This window comes from Grammomys surdaster, unplaced genomic scaffold (genome assembly GCF_004785775.1).
Source record: "Grammomys surdaster isolate TR1022 unplaced genomic scaffold, NIH_TR_1.0 341, whole genome shotgun sequence".
In the NCBI taxonomy this organism is placed as follows: domain Eukaryota; kingdom Metazoa; phylum Chordata; class Mammalia; order Rodentia; family Muridae; genus Grammomys; species Grammomys surdaster.
In genome coordinates, this window is record NW_021604760.1 from 58859 (window position 1) to 70739 (window position 11881).

At 39.6% G+C, this 11881-nt stretch overlaps 1 protein-coding gene across 1 annotated transcript in view; it reads right to left on the bottom strand.

Annotated features, from left to right (window-relative positions):
* Lepr (leptin receptor) overlaps positions 1–11424 on the bottom strand; it is a 63574-nt gene extending 52150 nt beyond the window's left edge. The window contains exons 1-2 of the mRNA XM_028778767.1: positions 10906–11424; positions 658–717 (exon numbers count right to left, since the gene is read on the bottom strand). Coding sequence (XP_028634600.1) covers positions 658–697 — 40 coding nt within the window. The 5' untranslated portion in view covers positions 698–717; positions 10906–11424. The remainder of the gene's footprint in view (positions 1–657; positions 718–10905) is intronic.
* Between the last annotated feature and the right edge of the window lie 457 nt (positions 11425–11881).

Genomic DNA, 11881 nt, shown 5'->3' on the forward strand with positions numbered 1-11881 from the left:
TTGATAATATCCCCTCAGAGCATCATATTGTCATTATTACAAAAGTGCACACCTGTGTTTATACAGGTGAATGTATTTGTGTGTGTGTATGCATCTATGTGTGTGTTTCAGACCTTTGCACGTGGACACCATTGGCTCTCCTGGGTCTGCAGTTTTCCAACTGCAAATCTTAGAACCACTCAGTCTTTGTAATTACATGATCCAGCTGCTTATAAACAGCTTCATGTGTGTGCACACGCTTATAAACAGCTTCATGTGTGTGCATATGTGTGCACACATATGTATACACACATTATCACCACCATCTGTTCTGTTTCTCTATGAAGCCTTAATGCACAGCTAAGTCTATTACATTTTTTAAAATTCTTAAAGTTGTCTAACACCAATAAAATCCAACAAGATGGTTGAAATGCATGAACTCAAACTCTCATTAGGAATATCGTCAATTAACTGCCCAACCTCACAAAAAAATCAAATAGATAAAATTAAAGGAAAATGTTATACTTGTCTTCTTTGAAAGGGCAAACACTATAGAACAGCTATTTATAGACATGGGTTGGAACCACAAAATACCAGTTACTGTTCAACATAAAAGTCCTCTTTGGAAATCAATCTATAGAAATATCATTCCAAGTACACAAAGGTGTATCAACTTACCCCAGTATAACAAAACCACATAGAATTTCTGACACATCATCTTACTTCAAAGATGTACACCTGGAAAACAATAAATCAAAAACAAATCAGTACATATAGAAAAATTCATATGTACCGGCAGTCTATGAAAAATACAAAAGAAAAAAGATTACAAATAAGTCTTCAAACTTCCATGTTTGAATATACTGGGTCAATATCAGAGAACCATTTCACACTAAATTATATTGATTCCTGTGTATGTGTGTCATATGTGTTTGTATTATGGTGTATATATTGAATATGGTGTTGTGTGTGTATGTGTGTGTGTATGGTATATATGTGTGTGTGTGTGGTGTTGATACGATATATGTGTTGTATATGTATATGGTATGAATATGGGGTATATGGTGTGTATATATGTGGGGGTATATATATGTGTTGTATATGTGTGGCCTATTATATGTATGTGTGTATATGTGATATATATATATATATATATATATATATATATATATATATATATGTGTGTGTGTGTGTGTGTGTGGTGTATATGTGTGGTTATGTGTATTCTTGTAATATGATTATCTATGTTTATAGTGTGTACACATGTATATAGTATGTGGTGTATATGTGTGGTCTATGTGTATGTGTGTACATGAATGTGTGTGTGTGTGTGTGTGTGTGTGTGTGTGTGTACGGTATATTAAGTAGAGTATTTGTATAGTAGGGATTTCCATTGCTGTGGGCATCTTGGGACCAAAAATTTATCTCATTTGTACTTCCAAACAACAATTCATCATCATCTAGGAGGTTAAGGTACAAACTGCAGGAACCTGGAGGCAGAAACTGAAGCAGAAGCTTACCACCTTTGCCCACCAGGTCTCTTACAGCACCCAGAACTACCAGCCCAGGGTAATGATGCCCACAGTGAGCTGGCGCCTCTCACATGAATCATCAACCAGAAAACCAGCACAACAGGCTTTCCCATGGGCCAATCTGGTGAGGGCATTTTCTCCACTGAGAGTTCCTCTTCCAAAATGACTCCAGTTTATGTCACATTGGCATAAAACCAGCCAACACAATGGGTGTGTGATATCCATGGAATGTACCATGTATACATGTGCATTTGTGTTTATATATGTGCATATGTGTAGTGTGTATAGTATGTGCATATGTATATGTATGAGGGTGTGCTATGTGCACTTGCCGGTATAGATGTGTGCACCATGTTCATATGGGAGGCATCCATTTGGGTGTGCATGCAGGTGGTGGCATGAGCTTGACTTGGTGTCTCTCCTCAATGGCTCTCCACTTGTATCTTTTTTTGATGAAGGTCTCTCACTAAACCTGAAGCTCATGAATTCAGCTGAGCTGGTTGGCCAATGGATGTCAAGGATCCTTCTGTGTCTAGTCCTCCAGCACTGGACCTATAAGAGAATAACACTGACTCCAGCTTTTCACTGGTTCTAGGAGTGAAAACTCCGGTCCCTCTGCTCATGTGGCAGCATTTGCCAGCTGATTCATCTCTCCCAAAACCATATTTGAGTTTTAAAAATAAAATATGTTTATATCTTCTAAGAAACATAGTAGGTACTTGTAAATATTTGTTGAATACATTAACATAGGTGATATACAGCCAGCCCTGTAGCTTACAAACAATGCTCTTTAAAGCTATGTAGGAATTTAAGCAGAGAAAATGGCTGGTTGAAATGTACAAGATTTGAGGAAATCTTTATAGAGAACCCAGAAGCTCATCCATAGTCTGATGACTTTTGGATGTCCAATCAGTCATCCACCCTGCAGAGTGCACCTGACACTGGGGGCCTAGTAAGTACACTGATTGCTCATCTGTTGTTACTATAAACTCCAAACAAAAGAAAATCAGACTCTATGTTCTACTGAGTGATCATATTATGGGTTTCCAGAGGAAGGTCAGATGGTTCATTTTTATAACTAATGATTATGTTATCATTTTGATCTACCAAATCCACAAATATAAAACAAAACAGTCTCAGTCAGTGTCTGAATGAGGGATTGGACTGAATGAAAATCATTTACAATTTTCTCCAGTGATCTCCAATCTCTGAGCCTGTAGAGATGCTTGTAAATTAGAAAACCAACTCTGGCATTCTGCTTGCTTTGACAAATATCTCAAGTGCCTCCATCTGCTACTAATGTTTCTGTGTTTTCTGCTAAAAAAGCCTCTATTTCATACTTAAATAAAAGACATTTAGGCATCTTATTTGAATATATGTGAACCACTGCTTCTTCAAAAGCCAAAATTTTAACAAAATATATACAGCTTCATCTATTTCTAGTGACCTTATAATTTTATGTAGGCCTACTTTTATTTCTTCACTAAGAATAGGAATTTGCCATACATTCTCATCAATATGCTAGGTGCCTGAGGAAGCCAAAAGAGAGTGCTGGTGCCCCTGGAACTGAAGTTCCAGGCAGCAGTGAGTCACGATGTGGGTGCTGGGAATCAAATCCGTGACCTCTGTAAAAACAGCCAGTGCTCTTAATCATTGAGCCATTTCTCTGACCCCTGAAATCTGTTGTAAAATTTAAAAAAAAAAGACTTTTTCCCAGGTAGGGTGATACATTCCTATAATGATAGCATTTAGAAGGGCAGAGATGTAAGCTGGCCATAAAAATGGAAGCCAGCCTGGACTGTATAGTGAGTTTCAGGCCAGCCAGGATAACATCACGTCTCAGAACAAAACAAAATAAAACAAAACAAAAATTTCCCATTATCTTGGTAGGATGGTCTGCCCTCCTTCCCCCAAACCCTCCTACACAGAAAAACTCCCCCACCCCTCAGAGAAAACTGTGGGCTATCATGTCCTTACTCCTTGTCTCCACATTTCCAGCAACTCATTCAATAGCACCTGCAGGAGGCTGGTTTTGACCATGTATGGGCACAACCCTAGCTCCTAGCATCATCATCCCTTGCCCAAGATTCATAAACCCCCTTCCTTTAGTGTTACTTCATTGAACTGCACCTGGGACATCAGTGAACCTACCAAAGAGCTGTCCCCTAATAAATGTGCCTTTATCAACTTTTAATCTGATCTAATCTGGCCTATATTTGTGTAACCAAGGGTAAGAAAAAGCCTATTACACATGAGACACTAATAACATGCAAGAAAGAGAAAAATGGGGCTTGGGGAGATGGCTCAGCAGTTAAGAACAGTTATTGTTCCTGCTGAGGTCCCAAGATTGGATCCTAGCACCCACATCAGATGGCTACCCACACAGCCCTTTATTCCAATTCCAGGGGATCTAATGCCCTTTTCTGACCTCAGTGGAAACCTTCAGTCACATGTGCAAACCTGCACAATTACATACCAATACACATAACTATCAAACAAAATAAATCTTTAAAATTCTCTTTAATTCCTTAACTAAAATATTTATTTTTTTCACTTTTCTTATAAGAATAAAGTTTCAATTTTTTAAACCAGGGGTTGGCACAGTGGCTCCGTCAGTAAAATCACCTGCTGCCAAGCCTGATGACATGAGTTCAATTCCCAGGACCCACAGGTGGAAGGAGAGAGCTGACTCCCACAAGATGTCCTCTGACCTCCTCACACGGGCTGTGCCACACTCATATTTACGTGTGCACATAAATAAATAAAGTAATAAGCAAAATAATAAAATAATTTAAAATAAAAAATAATTCTAACTGAATTCTTTCAGTCAGTATAGGGCTAAAGTTTAAAATGAAGAAAAATTTATAAAATATTTAAGTAGCAGGTATCTTAATCACATAAAAATGGTCATATATCTTAAAAGTCTATGGTGTCTATTATTTAAAGAACTCAACTTTTTAGGAAGTGAATCATATTATATTTACTTAAATTCATAAGTTCCCCCAAAAGTGAATATTTGCTTGCCTTTCCCCGAAGAACAGGGTAAGATGTAACGCCTACTGTCAATACAGGGAGATGGCGGAGATCAGCCATGTGTAGCAGTAAGAGACAACAGGAAATCCAATGGAAGAACTGATTTATAAGTTAGGGATGTGTTATCAAAAGACTAGGAAGCCATGAGCCCCAAGTGCTGCTTTTTATGGAATAGTCTGTACATTCTATGCAGTTCTATGAGAAAGTCTTTCCCTTAGTCACACCCATGGCCAGTGACATTGTTCTAAAAGCCCAGGTCTTATCTACCTCCCACAAAGGTCTAATGCAATTTAAAATGTATGGCTTTAAAGGCTGTACCTTATAAACATAATAGCAATTAAAATTAATGAATATTTATGTATGTGCCAGTGGGTTTTCTGTCTGTTTAAAATGAATCAGTGTTCACACTCTCTCTTGTTCTATGTCTGTTTCTCACCATCTTTCTCTTACATGCACACACACACACTATAACTATGTATGTGCACGATTTATCTTTTTTAATCTCCCAGACACTGACCAGCTTGGCTTAGAAATTCTGTTGTTGGATACAGCATACAATTGTTTGATTATCTCCTGTTTATAGCTTCTTAGTTTAGGCACCCAAATCACAGCTGTCAGTCGAAGCAAAATGAGGAAATATAATTCTGGGGAAAACTAAGTTGTCCTAGCCTTCATGAAGCAGACATTTGGTAACAGCTGTTCTTAAACATGACTTCATATTTTTTTTAAAGCCGATTATAACATCATTATAGAAGCTCCTAAGAATCTCTGCTTGGTTGAAACCTTTGGCTATTATTTAGTATAAATAATTACCACACTTAAGAGGGTCTCACTATGCAGCTCTGGCTGGCCTGGAACTCCCAACATAGACCAGACTGGCCTCAAATTCAGAGATCCTCCTACAAGTGCTAAGAGTAAAGACATCCATTAGTGGGATTTGTTGTTGTTTGGGAACTTAATAATTTGACTGTTACTTTTGCCCTATAAAATTTATTTTGCACTATGTACCCAAATTTGTCTAGCCTTCTGTATCATTAGCTTCCACGGTTCAAGTATGTTCCTCAAAGCACACATGTTGGAAGCTCACCCTACAGTGTAGCATTACCAGAAGGTTAAAACTTACCAAGAATTGCTAAGGTCACATACGAGTTAAGACTATTGCTGGAGTGTTTGATTTGGTTTGGGTTGGGTTTGGCCTTTTTGGCCTTTGTCTCATGCTTGTTTGCCAGGTTGTAATGCATGGAGAAATGTCCCATAGGCGTGGCCTTTTGCTGTTGATTTTCCACCTCCAGAATCCTGAGCTGAATATTGTTTACATTTTCTTCTTTATAAATTCCTTGATCTGTGGCATTCTGTTACAGCAACAGTATGGAAGGGAACAAGGTGTGGGCAGGGAGATGTGTGGGGTTGTGAAAGGAAAAAACTAAGTATATTGAGATTCAACGTTGTAAATGTATTCTAGTCGTTCTTACAATTTGAATCTCAAGAGACTTATTTGAACCCTTGCTCCACACCTCCACAGAACAGGAAGTTCTGAAAGATTGGGGTGTGGGGGTCATCTAACTCAAGGAGGACTGGGTCCTATGGGGTATATTATCTTAGCTGCTTCCGGACTGCTGTGATGTGAACAGATGTCTTCCTCCATACTCTCCTACCTCCATGCTAGTCTGCTGCAGCACACTGAAACAAGCAACTAAGGCCTGAATCCTCTGAAACCTTGACCTAAACTAGGATTTCCCTACCTTAAGTTATATCTGTCATATATTTGAACATATAATCTCAAAACTAACTAATACCTTCATCTATCACAATGGTTCTCAACCTATGGGTCATGACCCCTTGGGAAGAGAGTGTCACATACCAGATATCCTGTGTATCGGATTCATAACAGTACAAAATAACTAAATTTATGAATGTAGCAACAAAATAGCTTTATGGTTAGGGAGTCACCACGACAGGAGAAACTGTATTAAAGAGTTGCAGGGTTAGGAAGGTTAAGAGCTACTGAATTTCTGTCAATGAAAATAGCTAGTCAGAACAGTCAAGTCCATAGGAAAAAACAAACAAACAAAAAAAAAGAAAAACTCCTGAACAATTCTGACATACTACTCCTAAGTTCTAGAGTTAAGACTGAATGAAACACACACTCGAAATTAAAACTTCTGCCCTTGTAAAGTTCTCACTCTAGTGGTAATGAAACTGAGAAGCATACACACAGCATTTTAGACCGTGAATAGATGCTATGGAGAAAAAAGCAAAGGAAAAAATACAGGGAATATATACTTGCAAAGTAAGAAGCCAGGCAAGTTCAACTCTTGCCTAGAGACATTTGAACAAAGACATAAGGGAAATGTGTGTAACAGAGCAAACCACATAGACATCCCGGAGACAAGTGCCCCAAGTAGAGGAAGCTAAAGTACAAAGATGGTTGCTGATATACTCGGGAAAGCTAGAAGCCCAGGAAGAGGAGGAAGAGATAGGAAGAGGAAGGATGAGAGCCCATAGGGGTCTTGTTATTATGACAAAGATTTGTTTGGGCTTTGACAATACAAGAACTGGAAAGTCACCAGAGTAGTTGGAGCAGAAAAGAGTTATGATCTAATGTGTATGTTTTACTAGGATTCTTTTATTTTAGGGCCTATAGAGATGGTTCAGTGGTTAGCTTTTCCACAAAACCCATGACTGATTTGATTCCCAGAACCCACATGATAGCTCACAACCATTTGTAACTGCAGTTGTAGTGAATCTGTCACCTTCTTCAGGCCTCCATGTCACACATGGTACACCTACACAAGTATGGGTAGACAAAGTACCCATACACATAAAATTTTATTTTTTTATTTTTTAGTTTATTACTCCTTCATAAGTGTATATGTTTTGTGCACATGCATCTGCATACCCACAGAGACAAAAAGTGGGAATTAGAGTTCCCTAGAATTAAGAGTTAGTTGTTTGTGAGCTGCCTGATATGGGTGACAGAAACTGAACCACACTCCTCTGGAAGAGCAGCAAGCACTCTTAACTGCTGAGCCATCTGCCCTGCCCCCTACCATGTATTTTAAAAGGAATTTTTTTTTTAATTTTTTCTCAACTTTTTAATGAATAGACTAAAGAGAATTAAGGGTACAAACAGACTAATAAATGGGCCCTTGGAATAATACAAAGATAAGGGCAGTCTGTAATGGCCACTGAGTAAAAGAAGAAGTTGTGTTCTGGTTTATTTTAAAAAATAATGCAAAGATTTTTCTACACATATGTAGAGTTATATGAGCTATGATAGGATGTAAAGGATCAACGATGACTACCTGGCTAGGGCCTAACTAACTTGAAAGATGAAGATGAGACGGACAACAGACTTGGTACCATGAAGATTCTATTTGGAACACATTGAAATAGAATGTATAGAAATGCCTACTAGACAGCCAAGAGGAAATGCTGAGCAGGAAGCGGGGAAAAGAGGCTCAGAACAGGAAGCCAAGACATGAACTGTCACAGTCTAAGTCCTCAGTACACAGAGATCACATGGGATTTTCAAGAGGAGAAAGAGAACAGCGCAAAAGACTCCGAAGAGGGGACCACCAGAGCAGATAGAAGGGCAGAGCCTGGGAAAGAGAAAACTGGGAAGCATAGCATACTATACTGGATATCAGGAATGGAACAGCAGGACAAGGCTGCCAGTGGGTGAAATGAAATGAACACTAAGACCAAATGGCAAGGCTGATGTCATCAGAGAGAGCCCTGACAGTTCCCTAGACCTTGAAGACCTTGGGTAGAGTACCAAAACTATAGTTGTATAGAAATGAATTTAAGAAAGAAAAGTAAAAACACAGAGAATATAACCAGCTCATTAATAATATTTTGCTTTGAATGAAAGAGAAGAAAATAACAATATCACAGACATATAGCCTAAATAATCTACAAAAAGATACATTCAACATTCATGTAATTTTTTTTTCTTTTATAATGGGCAAAACAAGGTTTGTGGTAAGGAAGAAGCAAGTAAAAAGTGTGTGCATTCTCAGGTTATCGTTCTTAAATAATGAGTAAAAAAGCATTTGTCTTATAATTGCCCATTGCAATGATTTGCTATATAGCTTACCAGCCAATACAATCATTTTACAAATTTCTCCCTATAGTTGTCAGGGTTCAAATGTTAAAAATAGTTAAAGACTAAGATCACAGGTATGAAAAGACAACAAATAGTATCACTATTGCATCTGCAAAATCACTTAAAAGAGCTGCAGGTGTCACTCACTCGGTAGAGTGCTTATCTAGGAAGCCCTGGGTTTGATTCCCAGCACCCCACACACCTGTAATCCCGGCACCCAGGCAGCAGAGGCATGAGAAATCCAAGGTCATCCTCAACAACTAAGTGAGTCTGAGGTCAGCCTGAGCTAGATATTGTCAGTTTGGGGGGTTGAGGGGTGGGTGAGTATACTTCAGAAGGAATAGTCTAAACTATAAAAGATCAAATCTAAATAGAAACTCCCGAAAGCATGTATGTACAAAGTCTGGCCAGTAGTTGAACATTTGCACTTTTCTAATTTAATTAAAAATGGAATTTGTAAATCACATAAAATCTTAAGAATTTGAACTGAGCATAAGCTTTTTCTCCATTTTTAACTCCACAGGACATATTTTTTAGTATGAGTGTTTGCCTCTAAGGATAAAAAAATGCAATACAGTATCTGCCAAAAGAATTCATTTATTTTGGCTTTTTTTATCTTATTTCCAAGACCTCCCACTTCACAAACACAAACCATTTGGTCCTATATTAGTGATCTAAGTGTGAAGCAATGACTGTTTTTCCTCGATAAATTCATAGGAGAGTAAAACCCCACGTTACAAAAGAGGAAAGGGTCCCTGCCAAGCTCCACAGCGCCCTGAGCTGTGAATGAGCTGGCCTGGGTCTAAGCAGCAGATGCCTGCAGTGTTCCCGTTGTTTTTCAAGCAAGTACCAGCAGGGTATCTGAGCTCTAAGACTCCCTGGCTAATCAGCATGAAATCCACTTCACTCTGCTCGAATTTCAAAGGAGACGACCCTCTGCTTCAGGAAGTTCTATGAGGAGGACAAACGAAAGGCTGGTTGCCCCCCTTCCAGCCAAAAGACAGAGAAAGAACTGAAAATAAATAAAAATGGGTTCATAAAGGAGTACTTCAAACTCATTTTACTCTCACAGATTGCACACAAAGCATTTTGTGGGTGGTAAGACATTATTTCATTTTAGACCATAGCCAACAAAAATAGCTAGAAATGCTTCTACGCCTAGCCTAACTGGCAGTGTCTAAATCCCAAATAATTTTTAAAATGCTAACAGTAAAATATTGTATGTGGTGAAAAAATCTACTGTCTCGTTCTGTGCCGCACATGTGAATCAAGGTGTTCTGTTTTTCAAAAATGAAGTAAAAAGTACACTGCCACATTATAGTACAACTGTGTGTGTGTGTGTGTTTGTGTGTGTGTATGTGTGTGTGTGTGTGTGTGTGTTCCTAATTTCTGGTTGATCTGTTTAGTTAACCTCTGCTATTTTCTGGGATTCATTCCAAGATTATAAAACGTATCACTGAAGTTGTCTTCTCTGTTATTGAGATTCATTTCAGAGACACTCTGAAGTGGTCTGGAAAACCACTTTTTAAACATTCTGTACACAACTTTATGCTAAAAAGCCACGAGTGCTGCACAGTAATTGATGAGAAAGCTACAATTTTTGGCTTTCTACATTTTTTTTCCTTCCAAATATACAATACAAAAAAGTACTATGTTAAAGCCACAAGTTATTTATGTAATTTAGGTGCTTCTTTCTTCCTATTTCTTTTCAGTTTTTCAATGCTGGAGACATTGGCTTAAAGGTAACATGATTCCTTTAGTGCCAGGTGATCTATTCTTGTATAAACTATATATGTCCAAGTTCTTTACAAATACAATGATTTCTCTACCACTATTAACTAGAAAATCCTGAAAACATAGACTGTTAATGCACATTAAAAACACCAACCCCAAGACCAATGGAGTCTTTCAGTTTCATGAAATTAGCAAGACTGGCCATTACAGAAGTCTACATTTTTAATATGGGTTACACCTGAGGTATTATTAAAAGGCTTTCAGAAATTAAATGAATACAACCCTCTAAATGTGATAGACGAAGAAACCCATGGAGGTTCGGCTAAGCACACACTCCTGAAGATAAATCGGAAACCACAGCAGAACTCAGGTGCTATGTCTCCAGGTCCGGAGCGCTGTCGCTGCGCTTGCGTCACTGTCTGGATACACACAGGCCCCTCCGAAGAACTCCTCTGCAGGCAGGAGTCCACGAGTAGCGTCGCGCCCCGATACCCAGTGTCTTAGATGGCCTCAACATACCTGGATTTGCGGAACGATTCCTCGGTCGGGTCTGGTTTTTTCCTCACTGCTGCAAATCCTTTTAAAGGAGTGCTCCGGCTAGGGCTCGGCTTGGGGCTTTGGTTGGCTGGAGGGCTGGCTTTTCTATTTGTTTTGTTTTTAATTTGCTCGGGAAGGAGAAAGAGGGTGGGAAACTTAACCCGCCCCACAACACATTTTTTTTCCTTGTGTCTTTCAAACCAACCCACCCTCTTTCCGCCTCCGGGACTTAAGGGGTTGATGTCGCAGCCCCAGGCAGTTTCCAAAGTAGCAGGAGGCCTGGAGAAGTTGCTTGGCCCTCCACAGGTACCGCCCCAGTCTGCCGCCAGGTCCCAAACGCCCTGCGTGCTGCGCCGCCTTGGGTGGCCCCACGCCAGGGGTTGAGGACTGGAAGAGGGTCCCACCTGTGTCCCGGAGTAGCGTAAGGCAGGGATGTCTGTGCTCTGTACCGCTAGCTCAGAAGGTGCCGGCCACTCGTGCGCGGGCGCGACGCTGCGGGGCACTGGCCACTCAGGTGACCGCGCGACGGGGACGCTGCGCGCGTGGCCGAGGCGGGAGCTTGGGCGAAGCATTGGGGGCTGATTCTGTCCTCTCTAGCCCTACAGCAGCAGGTGTGTGAAATGCTGCCGTAATAATCGCAAGGAAAGTGCGAAGTGGGAAAGGGAACCGAATAGGAAAGTCGTGAGCTCCCTATATCCCCTGATGTGCATCAGCCATCACCTCAGCCTTACTTGTCCCAAAGGGAAAAAGGACATTCCTGCATCTAGTTGACTAATGACCACTTCGTTTTCTATCCTGGAACTCAATGACATTTACTAGCAAGTTACAAAATTAATTAATTAATTAATTAATTAATTAATTAATTAAAGTAAAAAAAATCTGTCCTTAGAGAGTCAGAATCCAATCTCAAAGTACATAGAAATTTGTTGCTCTCTGCTCAAAATGTGTATTCACTTAT